The sequence below is a fragment of the Pristiophorus japonicus genome, chromosome 4 (assembly GCF_044704955.1).
Source record: "Pristiophorus japonicus isolate sPriJap1 chromosome 4, sPriJap1.hap1, whole genome shotgun sequence".
Taxonomy (NCBI): Eukaryota; Metazoa; Chordata; class Chondrichthyes; family Pristiophoridae; genus Pristiophorus; species Pristiophorus japonicus.
Genome location: NC_091980.1, coordinates 128,481,266 through 128,498,411, shown reverse-complemented (window position 1 = coordinate 128,498,411; position 17,146 = coordinate 128,481,266). Strand labels below are relative to the sequence as shown.

Sequence of the window (17,146 nt, the reverse complement as noted above, 5' to 3'; positions counted from 1 at the left end):
GACATCAAGGTATGGTTCAATAAAAGTGACCTGTCTGGCTCCCCTTAGACTGAATGTTCCCATATGTGATAAAGCCATTATTTCCAATTTGCAACACAGGCCATTTGGCCAAGCTGGACTTTGCTGGTGTTTATACTCCATGAGATTCCTCACATTTTGCTTTATCTCGCCCTATCATCATATCATTCTATTCTCTTCTCCCCATGCATTGCTTCCCTTCAAATACATCGATGCTATTTGCCTTATCAATATAACTCTAGTGGTTGTGATAGCTTAATAGCAATTTTTTATTGTAACAAATGGGTTCTTGGTAAAGTAGACTTTTGATTGCACCCCAATTTCCTTTTAATACTTACAATGGATTAAACAAACATTAGAAAGAGAACTGTTGGAACTTACTTTCCAGAAACCAGAGCAGGATGATTGGGGCAATGGTCTGTAGGTAATGCAGAGAGCTCTGCAGATGGAGAAGAATGTGAACCAGAGTCTGCTGGATCTGCACAAACTCTCCTGGGAGCACTGACCCTCATGTAAGTTCTTAATAATTTAATGTGGGCTTTTGGGTAAGTTGGAGTTTGTGGAACCTTGCAATCCTTGGGCCTAATTAAGATATCCATACCTACTAGCTTTGTATTGGTGTCTGTTTTTGTTTGGTATGCAGTGGGAAGGGAATGGAGGTTGGCCTACTGTGGACAGTAACTAGTAAATGTGTCCCAGTGATTTCAGGATCTGAGCACTTATTGTGCAGTAAATTTAATCTAATACAGTAATTCCATCAATCTCCATTGCACCATTTGACTATCTTCCACTTTGAGGATTAAAATCCAAATTCTCAAGGGACAGCTGCCATTCCATGATGTCTGGTGCTGGACATAACTAGTTTCCCTCTTTCAGTTATGTGACTTCCTGGAGACCCACTACTTGGATGAACAAGTGAAGATGATCAAGAAGCTTGGTGATCACATCACCAACCTGAAGAGACTGGGAGCCCCTGAGAATGGCCTGGGAGAGTACCTGTTTGACAAGCACACCCTGGGGGAGAGTGACTAAACTGACTGTTTCAAGCTTATTGTATTTGCCTACAGGACTGGGGTCCTAATTATATAATGATGGCTTATGACTTTGTACAAAGAGCTAAGATGTGAAATGTAACATAACTGTGTAAATAAACTGTTCCATATTGGACTGGGTTTTGTCTCCTTGTATGTATGAGTGGTTGTGTATCTTTCAATTAAGCAGAATTACACTGAATTATGGAACAATGTTATGGGATTGTCAAATCAAATTTGGTTTGCTGATATGTTGAAGTATTGAGTTTGGTTATTCAGAAATGTATTGCAAGGCCTAAAAATGTTCAAGGAGATGTTAATGGTCTGAACACATTCATGAGATGTTGACTGAGGGATACAGCATGGTCAGAAGTAAGTTTTAGGGAATGTCTTAAATAGGTTTAGAGACAGAATGGCAGAGCTTAAGCTTCAGAGATGTATAAAAAGAGCTGTTCCCTCTAGTGAATATTCTCTTGGCTATTATATATATTTACTTTTAATTTAACAAAATACAAGTTGTTGTAACACACTAAACAGTGGCAGCATTTTCCAGTAAATCAGAGTTTCACTCTTTCAGTCTATGGAAAAAAAGTGACCTGGATTAACATCCTCTTTAATATTAGCCCTGGAATTAACAGTTTGTGTTCAATATTTGGAGCAGATCCTATTCAGTTATTATTGCAGTTTGTTCAGTAACTGAACTGACTGCTGCTGTAGGCTTTGTATGCAAAGCAGCAATTACTGTACAGACCAGTAATGTCTGAGTGCATTGAATGTTGGGAACTACAATTGGGTGAGCAGGGAAAGCAACAGGTGGCATCAGCTTGATGTCATAGCTTCATTGTTTAGTGTGGATACCCGAGCGTGGTGGTTCTGGGACAGATTCTCTTCCGCCTGCTCCCATCATGATCGAATCACTTGCCAACATGATCTATGCTCACGTGAAAAAGGTACTGAAGGATTACAGTCCAACAAAATATAATCCTGCTGGAAGAAACAGTAAATGTATTTCTTTAAATGCAGAAAGCAAGAGGCCCAAGATTTTAAACACAAGGCTCTGGAAAAACATTTGCCCCATCCTGAGCCTCAATGCCAAATACCTGAATTCATCAACCCAATGTGTCCAGTTGCATTTGCTCCCATTGTGCATTTCATACCAAATAGCAATCAATCCTGTCCAAATCCCAGTGGATCTCCATTTTATTGCTTCACCCCTGTGAATAGATTCAAATGTTAATGCTGAACTCCAAGCCATCGTCAACACCCTCACCGAGGCGAACAAAAGTATTAACCTTACGCTAACCATCTGTAAGATAAAGATCCTCCACCAACCTGACCCCACCACACAGCACTCCCCCTGGTCATTAAAATCGCCCACACGGCCTGGGACAACATGGACCGGGAGCCTACTGTCAGCAAGGGCAGACATCGATGATGCGGTCCAACACCGGCTCCAGTGCGCCAGCGTTTCCTTCGGTCGTCTGAGGAAAGGAATATTTGAAGACCAGAACTTCAAAACTGGCATCAAGCTTGTGGTCTACAGGGCTGTAATGATAGCCGCCCTCCTATGTGGCTCAGCGACATGGACGACATAGAGAAACCAGCTCAAAACACTGGAGAAGTACCACCAGCACTGCCTTAGCAAGATCCTGCAAATCCATTTGGAGCAAAGACGCACCAAAATCTCTGTTGTTGCTTAGGCCAACATCCCCCCTGCATCGAAGCACTGACCATGCTCAATCAGCTCCGTTGGGCCGGTCACATTGTCCGCATGCGTGACACGAGACTCCCAAAGCAAGCGCTCAACTCTGAGCTTCGTCACAGAAGGTTAGCTCTAGGTGGGCAGAGGAAACGCTTCAAGGACACCCTCAAAGCCTACTTGATAAAGTGCAACATCCCCACCGGCACCTGGGAGTCACTGGTCGAAGACAACCCAAAGTGGAGGAACAGCATCCGAGAGAGCGCTGAGCACCTCGAGGAGTCTCATCGCAGAGAGCAAGCAGAAACCAAGCGCAGACAGCAGAAGGAGCGTGTGTCAACCCAGGCTCCCCAGCCCCGCTTTCCTTCAATTACTTTCTGGCCGACTTGTGACAGGTCCCACATTGGTCTCTTCAGCCACCTGAGAACTCACTTTTAGAGTGGAAGCAAGTCATCCTCATTTTTGACTCTGGATCATTAGTCCAGGCCTCTGGATTACTTATATAAGATCATATAAAATAAGAGCAGGAGTAGCTCATTTGGCCCCTCGAGTCTGCTCTGCCATTCAATAAGATCATGGCTGATCTGATCATGGCCTCAACTCCACTTCCCTGCCCACTCCTCACAACCCTGGCCTCCCTTATCGTTCAGAAATCTCCACCTTTCATATATTCAGGCTCCTGATATATGGGAAGTGGTTCACGTTGTCCAGGGCCGCGCCGTGGACGTTGATAACATGGGGGGGCAGTGCTGTGCAGTGAGGACAGCATATCTTGGGAGCCTCCTATCATCAAGAGCAGGCATTAATGACGAGATCCAACACCGCCAGTGTGCCAGTGCAGCCTTCGGCCGCCTGAGGAAAAGAGTGTTTGAAGACCAGGCCCTCAGAACTGCCACCAAGCTCATGGTCAACAGGGCTGTAGTAATACCTGCCCTCCTGCATGGCTCAGAGATATGGACCATGTATAGTAGACACATCGAGTCGCTGGAGAAATATCACCAACGATGTCTCCGCAAGATCCTACAAATCCCCTGGGAGGAGAGATGCACCAAAATTAGCGTCCTCAACCAGACCAACATCCCCAACATTGAAGCACCGACCACAGTTGATCAGCTCTGCTGGACAGGCCATATAGTTCGCATGCCAGACACGAGACTCCCAAAGCAAGTAGTCTACTCGAAACTCCTTAATGGCAAATGAGCAAAGGTGAACAGCAGAAGCGTTACACGGACACCCTCAAAGCAACCTGATAAAGTGAGACATCCCTACTGACACCTGTTCAAAGATCACCCGAAGTGGAGGAGCATCCGGGAGGGCGGTGAGCATGCAGAAATCAAGCGCAGGCAGCGGGAAGAGCGTGCGGCAAACCTGCCCCACCCACCCCTTCCCTCAACTACTATCTGTTCCACCTGTGACAGAGTCTGTGGCTCTCGAATTCGAATGTTCATCCACCCAAGAACTCATTTTAAGAGTGGAAGCAAGTCTTCCTCGATTCCGAATGACTGCCTATGATGATGATGATGACATATATTCAGTGACCCAGTCTCCACAGATATCTGGGGTAGAGAATTCCAAAGATTCACAACCCTCTGAGAGAAGAAATTCTTCCTCATTTCTGTTTTAAATGTGCGTCCCCTTATTCTGAAACTATGCCCCCTAGGTCCAGTTCCCCCATGAGGGGAAACATCCTCTCTGCATCTACCCTGTCAAGACACTTCAGAATCTTATATGTTTCAATAAGATCACCTTTCAGTCTTCTAAACTCCAATGAGTATAGGCCCAACCTGCTTATCCTTTCTCCATGTGACAACACCTTCATCTCAGGACTCGACCTCGTGGACCTTCTGTGAACTGCCTCCATTGCAAGTATATCCCTCCTTAAATAAGGAAATCAAAGCTGTATGTCGTACTCCAGGTGTGGTCTCACCAACGTCCTGTACAGTTGTAGCAGGACTTGCTTACTTTTATATTCTGTCCCCTTTGAAATCAAAGACTACATTCCATTGCTTTCCCAATTAAATGCTGTACCTGCATACTAACTTTGTAAGTTTCATGTACAAGGACCCCCAAATTCCTCTGTATTGCAGCATTTTGTAATCCCTCCCTATTTAAATAATAATTTGATTTTTTATTTTTCCTACCTATTTATCCAGTAGCATAACCACGATTCTACCATATCCCACATCGGTACCCTATTGTTCTTGTTGCTGGGACCCATCCCAGTGCACCTCATGGTTGACTAATCTGCCAACACTCAGTGACTCGGCTCCCACATGAATAAGGAATTAGGCAAGGATTAAATGCATAAAGGAAAACACCCAAATTAAATAGATACTTCTCCTGAAAGCCTTCCCCCTGTTGTCCCCAACCATGCCTATTCCATCAATTTATAACCCAATACCAGCAGCTCCACCATAAATGTATCCATTTGTATTTCATCCTGTTGTGCATTTCATACCATAAGCAATCATCCTTTCCAAATCCTACTGGATCTCCATTTGTCCCCTTCTCGTCCATGAATGGATTCAAATGTTGTTAATGCTGGAGCTGCAACAATCCAGTGTTTACAAGTTAATTAAGGAACTTTATTGAGAACTGCACTGGGTGCAATAAAATTGTCTCCTTTAGTCTTTCCATGTTAATGTCTTTTTTATTCATTGCGGAATGTGGACATCACTGGCAAGGCCAGCTTTTATTGCTCATCACTAATTGCCGTTGAGAAGGTTGTGTTGAGCCGCCTTCTTGAACCACTACAGTCCTTGTGGTGAAGGTACTCCTACAGTGCAGTTGGGAGAGAGTTCCATGATTTTGTACCAGCGACGATGAAGGAATGGCGATATATTTCCAAGTCAGGATGGTTTGTAACTTGGATGGAAATACGGTGTTCCCATGCGCCTGCTGCCCTTGTCCTTCTAGTTGTTAGAGTTCGCGGGTTCGCAGGTGCTGCTGAAGAAACCTTGGTGATTCCTGCATTGCAGCTTGCAGATGGTGCAGCCATGGTACGCTGGTGGTGGAGGCAGTAAATGTTGAATGTGCCAATCACGTGGGCTACTTGTCATGGATGGTGTTGAGCTTCTTAAGTTTTGTAGTAGCTACAATCATCCAGGCAAGTGGAGAGTATTCCATCACACTTCTGACTTGTGCCTTGCAGATGGTGGAAAGGCTTTGGGGAGTCAGGTGGTGAAACACTTGCCATAAAATTCACAGCCTCTGACCCGCTCTTGTTACCACAGTATTTATGTGACTGGTCCAGGTACGTTTCTGGTCAATGGTGACTCCCAGGTGTTGATGGTGGGCGATTCTGTGATAGTAATGCTCTTCAATGTTAAGGGCAGATGGTTAGACTCTCGCTTGTTGGAGATAGTCATTGCCTGAACCTTGTGTGGTGCAAATGTTACTTGACATGTATCAGCCCCACACTGAATCTCATCCAGGTTGCTGCATTTGCCATGGACTGCTTCATTTTCTGAGGAGTTGCGAATGTAACTGAACACTGCAATCATCAACAAACATCTCCACTTCTGACCTTATGAAGGAGGGATGGTCATTGATGAAGCAGTTGCAGATGGTTGGGCCTCGGACACTGCCCTGAGAAACTCCTGCAGTGATGTCCTGTGGCTGAGATAATTGACAACCATCTTCCTTGGTGTTAGGTATGACTCCAGCCAGTGGAGAGTTTTCGCCCTGATTCCCATTGACTTCAATTTTACCAAGGATCCTTGATGCCACACACGGTCAAATGCTGTCTTGATGTCAAGGACAGTCACTCTCACCTCACATATAATTCTGCTCTTTTGTCCGTGTTTGAACCAAGGCTGTAATGAGTACTGCAGATGAGTGGTCCTGGGCGAACCTAAACTGAGCATCAGTGTACAGAATATTAGTGAGTAAGTACTGCTTGATAACACTGTCGACTACACCTTCCATCACTTTGCTGATGGGTGAGAGTAGACTGATGGGGCAGTAATTGGCTGGATTAGATTTGTCCTGGCTATTTTGGGCAAGACATACCTGGACAGTTTTACTCATTGTCGGGTAGATGTCAGTGTTGCAGCTGTACTTGGAACAGCTTGGCTAGAGGCACGGTTCGTTCTTGCTGCATCTAGTGAGCTCAGCCGTTTCTTGATATCGCATGAAGTGAATTGAATGGTCTGAAGATTGGCTTCTGTGATGGTGGGGACCTCAGCAGGAGGCTGAAATGGATCATCCATGAGGCACTTCCGGCTGAAGGTCGTCGCAAGTGCTTCAAGCTTGTCTTTTGCACTCGTGCTGGGCTCCGCCATCATTGAGGATGGGGATATTAATGAAGCTTTTTCCTCCAGTTAGTTGTTTAATTATCCACCATCATTCATAACTGGATGTGGCAGGAATGCAAAGCTTTGATCTGATCCGTTAATTGTGGGATCGCTTAGCTCAGTCAATCAACAGAAACTATTTCCAATGGCTGAAAGGTCAATTATTAGAAGGCACAGAATTAAGGTGATTAGCAAAAGAACCAGAGGCGACATGAAGAAACATTTTTTAACTCAACGAGTGATTTAGGATATGGAATGCTCTGCCTGATAGGGTGGTGGAAACAGATTCAATAGTTGAATGAGCGGACACAGATTCGATGGGCCGTATGGCCTCTCCCTGGAATTTAGCTCTTTTGTCCATGTTTGGACCAATGCTGTAATGAGGTCTGGAGCTGAGTGGTCCTGGCAGAACCCAAATGAGCATCAGTGATCGGGTTATTGGTGAGTAAATAACACTTTGTTAGCACAATTGATGACACCTTACATCACTTTGCTGATAATTGGGAGCAGACTGATCGGGGAAGTATTTGGCCGAATTTGCTTTGTCCTGATTTTTGCGGACAGGACATACCTGGGCAGTTTTCCACTTAGTCGGGTAAATGCCAGTGTTGTAGCTGTACTGGAACAGCTTGGCTCGAGGCACGGCTAGTTCTGGAGCACAAGTCTTCAGCACGACAACCGGAATGTTGTCGCAGCCCATAATCTTTTCTATCTCCAGTGCACTCAGCCATTTCTTGATATCACGTGACGTGAATTGAATTGGCTGTAGACTGACCTCGATGATGGTGGGGACCACAGCAGGAGGCTGAGATGGATCATCTATGAGGCAATTCTGGCTGATGATGATTGCAAACGCTTCAGCCTTGTCTTTTGCAGTGACGAGCTGGGCTCCTCCATCATTGAGGACAGTGATATCCATGGAGCCTCCTCCTCCCGTTAGTTGTTTAATGGTCCATCAATATTCACGACTGGATGTGGCAGGACTGCAGAGTTTTGATTTGAGCCATTGATTGTGGGATTATTTAGCTCTGTCTATAGCATGCTGCTTCTGTTGTTCAGCATGCATATATTCCTGTGTTGCAACTTCCCCAGATTGGCACCTCTATTTAGGTACAACTGGTGTTGTTCCTGGCATTCTCTTCTGCACTCCTCCTTGAACCAGGTTTGGTCCCTTGCCTTGATGGTAATGAGTGAACAATATGCCGACCATAAGGTTACAGATTTTGGTGGAATTCAATTCTGCGGCTGCTGATTGCCCACAGCACCTCCTGGATGCCCAGTTTTGAGATGCTAGATCTGTTCAGAATTGATTCCATTTAGCACAGTGGTAGTGCCACACAGCAAGATGGGGAGTGTCCTCAGTGTGAAGACCGGACTTCATCTCCATAAGAACAGTCTGGTGGTCACCACTACCAATGCTGTAATGGACAGGTGCATCTGCGACAGGTAGATTGAGGAAGACAAGTTCAAATAGCTTTTTCCCTTCCATTGGTTCTCTCACCACTTGTCGCAGGCCCAATCTGGCAGCTATGTCTCTCAGCTATGCTCATGCTTTATCTGAACCCATGAGACTTCATGCGATCTCGAGTCAATGTTGAGGACTTCCAGGGAAACTCCTTACCGATTGTATACCACTTTACCACAACCTCTGATGTTTCTGCCCTGATGGTGGGGCAGGACATACCCAGGGATGGTGATGGAGGAAGCTGAGACATTGGCTGAAATGTATGATACTGTGAGTATGACTATGTCAGGCTGTTGCTTGACTAGTCTGTAGGACAGCTCTCCCAATTTTGACACAATTCGCCAGACAGTAGTGAGGAGGACTTTGCAGGATCGACTGGGCTGGGTGTACTGTGGCCGATGCCAGGTGGCTCGTCCTGTTTTATTCTTATTATTGTTTCTCATAGCGGTTTGTTAAAAATTGAGTGGCTTGCTAGGCCATTTCAGAGGGCAATTAAGAGTCAACCACATTGCTGTGGGTTTGGAGTCATATACAGGCCAGACCGGGGAAGGGTGGCAGATTTCCTTCCCTAAAGGACATTAGTGAATCAGATGGGATTTTATGAAAATCCGATAGCTTCCTGGTCAACATTACTGATACCAGCTTTTTATTCCAGATTTTTATTTAATTAACTGAATTTAAATTCCCCAGCTGCTGTGGTGGGATTAAACATTAGTCGAGGTCTCTGGATTATTAGTCCAGTAACATGGGGCTCAATTTTGCCCAACCCGTTTTTTGGCGCACTTACCTTAAATGCGGCGACTTTGCACGCTGGAAACGGCGCCGGAAAAAATTCGCCCCATCCTGGCCGCTCTTCCGAGTCCCCGGAGTCCCAGCGTGGCGTGCATTGTACAATGGGGGGCGGACCAACAGGCCAGCGCAGAAAGCATTGCCGGCAGCTGCGCGCATGCGCAGTGAAGTCTGCACGCATGCTCCTGCCATCCCAGCCTGTCCTGCGGGCTGTGAGCTGGACTTGATGTTCGCAGCCCCTATCCCCGGCCAAAGGGACGGCCTGATCTCGTCGGACCCTATCCCCGGCCGAGTGGCCTCCCACACCGGCCGGCCGGCCCGCTTTGTTCGCGGGCGAGGTAGGACTTGGTTTTATTTTTTATTTATTGATAGTTGTGCTTGAGAGTTTTCATTGGTGGGAGGGGGAAGAGAAGGAGAGTTTTTTTGGCGGGGGGGGAAAAAGAACGTTTGGGGGCGGGGGGAGAAAGCGTGTTTTGATGCGGGGCTGTGGGGGAGAAAGAGTGTTTTGATGGGGGCGGCGGAGAGAAAGAGGATTTTGAAGTGGGAGGTGGGGGGAGAAAGAGTGTTTTGATCGGGGAGGGAGAGAAAGAGTGTTTTGATAGGGGCGCAGAAAGGGAGAAAGAGTGTTTTGATCGGGGAGGGGAGAGAAAGAGTGTTTTGATCGGGGCGCAGAAAGGGAGAAAGAGTGTTTTGATGGGGGTGTGGGCGGGGGTGGAGAAAGAGTGTTTCGATGGCCGGGGGGAGAAGAAAGAGTGTTTTGATGGCGGCGGGGTGAACTTTAAAAAAAAAACTTGATTCTGTCATAAAGGCATAAAAATTTGTTGTTGATTGATTGCTTATTACTTTTTGTGATTTGTTTAGTGCTTTGTAAATCTTGGTGCTTTAAATGTACTTACCTGCACCGATTTCTTAACTGCCCGCAATGTTTTTCAGAGCTGGCCACATATGCTGACCTAAGTCGATTTGGAGTAAGTTTTTGCTGGCCAAAGTGGAATAAATGGTGTAAGTGTCTGGGAACGCCACCTTTTGAAAAAAAAACTGAACTCAAAAAAATCGCACCTAACTGACTTACTCTGGAGCAAATTTTGGGGGGAAAATGGCATGTTTTAACTTACGCCAGAAAAAACAACTTACTCCAAAAAAATTGATGCAAATCATTGTCAAAATTGGGCCCACAACCACTATGTTTTTATGTTACAACAAACCCATAGATACCTGCACATGACCAACCCAATGAACGATGGTGATCCTCATACACGCACTGAAGCATCCAGAACTATTAAAAAGACACTGACTCATAAACAACAGAGGATTCAATTAACCTTTCAAGGTAGCAATTACCTGGTCCAGGCAGAGCACGGTCGATGGGGAGTTCGCTCCGTCTGCCTGCCTCTCTTCACAGCTATATCCATGCCCCGGCTGTCCATGGAGGATTGTCTGCTGGTATGTTGGAGGCTTTCCGTGACAGGTGCGCACCAGAGGGACTGGAGTGCAGGGTGGATACAGGGAACTAAATTATAATTTGAAAAGTTTTTATGTTACTTTTGTCACATTTGAACTTATTGTTCATTCCCCTTTATAAAGAGGGCACTTATGGTTTAAGATTTTCCCAATTGATTTGCCTAAAGAGTAGGGGATTCATTTAAACCTGTGATTCTGGATATCTGAACTGTGTTTGAGGAAAGTTAGGACAATTTCGATCCTCATTGAGTTGTCAGCCAATGATGCTCATTCTTCAAAGATCTGACTGGCTCTGGGAGTCCATCTCCCCTATCCCTTTAGTTGATTGGTGCTCTGAGAGGCTGCAACTTCTGATTGGGTATTGAGGGCTGTCACTCATGATCTCAACTGCCACACCCTGGATTATACTGAAGCATAAATACAGGCTTTTAAGGTAAGTTACATCCCAGTTTGTTGTTTCAACAAAGTTTAGATTTGTATTAAAGAATCAAGATGGCTTCTCAAGTGCGTCAGAACTACCACCAGGATTGTGAGGATGCTGTCAACAAGCAGATCAACATGGAGCTCTATTCCTCCTATGTTTATCTCTCTATGGTGAGTGTTGTACATTTGACCACTTCACAATGGAGACTATGTAATGTGAATTTATTAAATTCGGTGCTGTATCCAGCCCACCTATTCTGAGTATCTTGAATCTTAATGACTCACTTTCCTGGGCTCTTTTGAGCTTGTGGTTAAGTTATTTGGAATACATTCTGCACTCAGTGCATGTATTTCAGAACTTGTATCCTTTATAATAAATCATTCCATGGACTTTCACTACCTTGCTTTTTTTTTATTGGAGGATGTCATCTTTAAATTTGAGCTTGGACATTTAGAAAGGAAGTTCAGAAGTATTCTTTCCTGTAAGGGTGGTGGAAATCTGGAACCCTTTCTTTCCCATCCTCCTACAGCACACAAAAAATGGCTTTGATTCTGGGCCAAGCTTTATCATTGTGTAAGGGTATAAAAATATTGTTTCCGTGACAATATACATACCAGTTCAGTGAGCCTTTGACCCCTTGGTGGGGGGGTGGGGAAAAGCAACATTTTGAGATTGAATTTATGTACAGCACACATAATAGGCCTGTGAAATAATGCACAAAAATACTTTTCTGATTTCTCCACAGTCCTTCTACTTCGACCGGGATGATGTTGCCCTGCGTCACTTTGCTGAGTTCTTCAAGGATCAATCACATGAGGAACGTGAGCATGCTGAGAAACTGATGGAATTCCAGAATCGCCGTGGAGGACGGATCATCTTGGCGGACATCAAGGTTGGATTTAATAAATGAGTGGCTTTCTGTATGGCTCCTCTTAGACTAAATGTTCCCATGTGTGCTAAAGCAATTGGTTCCAATTTACAGCACACAGGCCATTTGGCCAAACTGGTCTTTGCTGGTGTTTATAACTCTACACGAGCCTCCTCCCACCTTGCGTCATCTCATCCCATCAGCATATTGTTCTCTTCCTTTCACCCCATGCACTTCCCCTTAAATACATCTCTGCTATTTGCCTTATCAATATGGCTCCAGTTGTTGTGATTGCATCATGGCAAATTTTAAATTCTAATATATGTTCATGTTAAAATAGAATTTTGGTTGCACTCCTAATTTCCTTCAATACTTTCTAATGATTGTATCATCAATTGTAAATAAACTGTGGAATTTTCTCTCCAGAAACCAGAGCAGGATGAGTGGAGCAATGGTCTGGAGGCAATGCAGAGAGCTCTGCAGATGGAGAAGAACGTGAACCAGAGTCTGCTGGCTCTGCACAAACACTCCACTGGGAGTACTGACCCTCATGTAAGTTGTTAATGATTTAACATGGGCTTTTAGGTTCCACTGTCTCCAATTTACCTGACTGTCATTGGGCCTAATTAAAAGATCTCTATGCATAATAGCTTTGTATAAGTCTCCCTTTTTTTTTGTTAGTGAGCAGTGGGAAAGGATGGGAGAGGTTGGCCTACTGTGAACTGTGACTAGTAAATGTGTCCCAGTGATCCCAGGATCTGAGCACCTACCTATTGTGCAGTAAATTTAATCTAATGCAGTAATTCCATCAATCTCAATTGCACCACTTGACTATCCTCCTGTTTGAGGATTAAATACAAACTCCTGAAGGGGAAGCTGACATTCCTTGATATCTACTGCTGGACATAATTAGGTTCCCTCTTTCAGTTATGTGACTTCCTGGAGACCCACTACTTGGATGAACAAGTGAAGATGATCAAGAAGCTTGGAGATCACATCACCAACCTGAAGAGACTGGGAGCCCCTGAGAATAGCCTGGGAGAGTACCTGTTTGACAAGCACACACTGGGGGAGAGTGACTAAATTGACTGACGGGATTTGTTTAGTTCTTGTATTCCTAAAATTTAGACTCCTGTCCTGTCGGCAATTAAGGCTTATGACTTTGTACAAAGAGCTGTGTGCTTGATGTGAAATGTAACATAGCTGTCAATAAAATGTTCAACATTGGACTGGATTTTGTCATCTTGTATATTTGAGGTGGTTGCTTATTTTTCAATTAACATAATGTGGTTTACATCAAACAAGAATTACACTGAGTTTTGTAACAGGTTTTTTTTTATAGATTAAGTCCGATGAAATTTATTTTTCCTCTGGTGTATATCCATGGATACTCATACATGTGTTCCTCGCTCTGAACTTAGGACTGTGCTAATGGTTAACTGTTTATATAGATAATCACCTAAATATATTGGGTCAATGTTCACCCCACTCCATGCTAATACCTAAAAACTGAAGTAGGAGCATGCCCAATTGCACCTTTTGCCTGTTCCACCATTCCATAAGATCATAGTTGACTGACAACTGCAGAGACAAGTGTGTGAGCGCCTGAGTCAAGGTTAATCAAATTTTGCCTTGATTTGACGCCTTTCATACAGGACAGCCCAAAGGACGTCATAGCCATTGAAGTTCTTTTGCTGTTCAGGCAACTTTTTTTTTTTTTAGTGGCCAATTTACACACACAAATATCCCCATCAGTGTGTGTGCAATGGGGCAATTTGGATGAAAGTACACAGGTGGATTTGCAACACTGCTCCAACTATAGGAAACACTGCGCTACTCACCCGTATGTATGTATGGAAGCTCAAATTATCATTCCCCTTCCAAATGTATTCATTCACAATACAAGGAGGAATAAGCAATGAAGGGCTACAGCAACTGAGGAATGTGCCCACAGCCTGTCAGTGGAGTGTGAAAACTAAATTTAAGGGGCATCTCATTTGTAAATTTCCAAACCCTTGCATCAATTTTTTTTTTTTTTTTTTAAAGTCAAAATAATTGCTGTCCTATTCAAAGATGCAGCCTGATTTTAACCTGCTGTCCATGGCAAGGGGGTCCATCTCTCCTCCATGGAGAAATACTATTAATTAAAGCTCATCCTAGATAAGATCATCATTTTCCACTCCTCTCTGGCTACAGGTGTGATGACAAAGTACTGGAGGACTGCTAATGTACATCTGTTTAAAAGGAAAGAAATGGATTGACCGAGTAATTACAGGCCAGTCAGCCTAATCTCTGTGGTATCTTCTCTACAACATCACAAACACATACTTAGAAGATGGCTTCAACACAGCAACTTGTCAGGTGACCTGCCACCTGTTGCTTTTATTGTATTTCTAGCAATGGCTGCATTACCACAGTAGTCCACTTGATGGAGCTCTTTATTACATTTCTCCCTCCTTTAATGAAGAAGTAATCATAACAAAATCATCATCGTACATAACTTGCATAGTTATACATAACAAAAGATATTGACTTATTTTGCCATATTTACAAATCGAACTTCACTTGTTCTCGGTTTTGAAGAGGATACCTGTTTCTCGAACAGAACTTAGCAAACATGGTGTCGAACTTAGATTCATTCCAGGCTGAGCCGGAGGAAAGTTTTCCTCCAAGGGATGCCCTTGATCTACATTTGAACTCGACAACTTCAGACTGTTTGTCTGCCTGACTCAGATTCTGATTTTCTCTTGGGCTTGTTTCCAGTACATCTGATGTAGGATTTGCTATTGGTATTCTACTTGTAACAAAACAATCCGATGAGTCGGAATTAATCAAATCATTCCAACTTTCAACTGCTTCCATATCTGTAGGTACAGTACGATCAAGGTGACAAAACCTAACCTTTCCATGATCAAAAATCTTTATCAAATATGTGCGAGGACCACATATCTTCACCACTCTTTCTGGTAACCACTTTAACCATTTATGGTGATGGTTCTTCACTCTCACCTTCTGATTTAATTTCACACTTCTCTCTCCTACTCTACCTCTATCATGATGCTCTTTCTGTCTTAATTGTTTCTCTTCTACTGACTGTACCAAGTTTGGCTTTAACAACGAGAACCTGGTTCTTTGTTGTCGTTTGAGAAACAACTTTGTTGGTGTTCTACCAGTAGTTGGATGAGGAGTATTACAATAAGTAATTAGAAAATTAGCCAATTTGTGGTCCAACGACAGCTACTGTTTGTTTGGATTTGAATAAAACATTTGTTTGATGAGGGCACATTTTACAATTTGTAATGTGCGCTCTGCTGCACCATTTGAAGCACGGTGGTATGGTGGAACATTGATATATTTCACACCATTTCTGCTCGTGCACTCTGCAAATTCTTCTAAACAAAATTGTGGTGCATTATCAGACACAATTTCTTCTGGGAGGCCATAAGAAGAAAATTATATTTGCAAATTGTCTACTGTTTTATTGTTATTTTACACATTGGAAATACCTCGACCTGCTTCGAATGGCTTTCAATCACAATGAACAATTGCTCTCCTTCTAGCTCAGCAAAATCGATATGGAACCTTTGCCACACCCTGGGAGGCCATTTCCTTCGCTGTAATAGTACTGATGGTGGTTTCATGCTTACCGATTGACATGTTGTAAACTGACTAATGATGTACTCTATATCTTTATCTAGATCTGGCCACCATAAATAACTGCGTGCAAAACTCTTGGTCAAGCACATTCCCAGGTGCTGATCATGAAGATCTCCTAATGATCTGGACCTGAATTTATTTGGTATATTCGCTCTTGTGCCCCACATGATACAATCTTTATCCACTGATAATATATTCCTGCAAACGAAGTATGGATGAATACATGGTTTGGCCAGCCAGTTGCGATGTAATCATACAACTTTGACATAACTGGGACACGTTTGGTTGCTCTACCAGTCTCTTCAGCTGTGAATTTCACTTCATCAATGTATGAAATATAGAACACTTCTTCCCTATTGGCTGTAACTTCTGATGGGGAAGGCAATCTAGACATCGAATCAGCACTATTGTGATCAGCTGATCGTCTGTATTCAATGTCATACATATCTGCTGACAGAATCATAGCCCATCTCTGCATTCGGGCTGCAGCTAAGGTTGGAATTGGGGACTTTGGATGGAGGATCACTATCAGAGGCTTATGGTCTGTAACAATGCTAAACTTACGAACATACAAGTATTTGTGGTGCTTCTTGACACCAGAAATTCATGCCAAAACTTCCCTTTCGATTTAGCGCATATTTACGCTCACTGGCACAAAGAATGCATGAAGCAAAAGCAATTGGTCTCTCCGCCCCACTGTGTAGTACATGAGAGATCACTGTCCAAACTCCATACTGAGAGGCATCATATGCTCATTTGATCTCCTTAGATACGGCATAGTGAGCGAACAGCTCATTCAGTGGATGTAACACTGTAGCCAAATTTGGTACGAACTTTCCATAATAGTTAAAAAGACCCAAAAATGATCGCAGTTCAGTGACATTCTTGGGTGTGGGTGCATTTCTAATTGCATCCAGCTTTCCCTTGGTTTCATATAAACCATCTTTGTCAACTCTGTGCCCTAAGTGCGCCACTGAGTTTTGAAATAACTCACACTTGTGCTCAGTCACTCGTACTCTGTGCTTCTCTAGCCATTTGAGCACTTCATTCAATACGTTATAGATTTGCCTGTTTGTTGCTGAAATGAGTATGTCATCTTAATAACATACTACCTCTTCAATGCCTTGCAAAATCTGGTTCATCACTCCTTGGAATGTGGTGGGGGCAGAAGACACTCCAAATGGTAGCCTATTAAATTGATCTAGGCTTGGATGAGTATTTATAATCAACCATGACTTGGACTCCTCATCGAGTTCACGTTGTATGTAGGCATTTGTGAGATCTAACTTTGAGAAGATCTGATCATCTGTCAGCATTGTGAACAAATCTTCTACATTTGGCAATGAATTTGGGAGCTTACCTTCGAAAACCTGGTTTACCGTTACTTTATAATCACCGCACAACCTCACCTTACCATCTGACTTCGGTAGAACAACAAT

The 17,146-nt window shown here is 43.7% G+C and overlaps 1 protein-coding gene across 1 annotated transcript; it reads left to right on the top strand.

Moving 5' to 3' along the window:
• Positions 1 to 11,250: 11,250 nt before the first annotated feature.
• LOC139262181 (ferritin heavy chain, oocyte isoform-like) lies at positions 11,251 to 13,133 on the top strand. The gene is made up of 4 exons (XM_070877326.1): positions 11,251 to 11,352; positions 11,928 to 12,074; positions 12,477 to 12,602; positions 12,978 to 13,133. Exons 1-4 carry the CDS (start codon positions 11,251 to 11,253, stop codon positions 13,131 to 13,133), a joined length of 531 nt encoding a protein of 176 aa, XP_070733427.1.
• Positions 13,134 to 17,146: the final 4,013 nt, after the last annotated feature.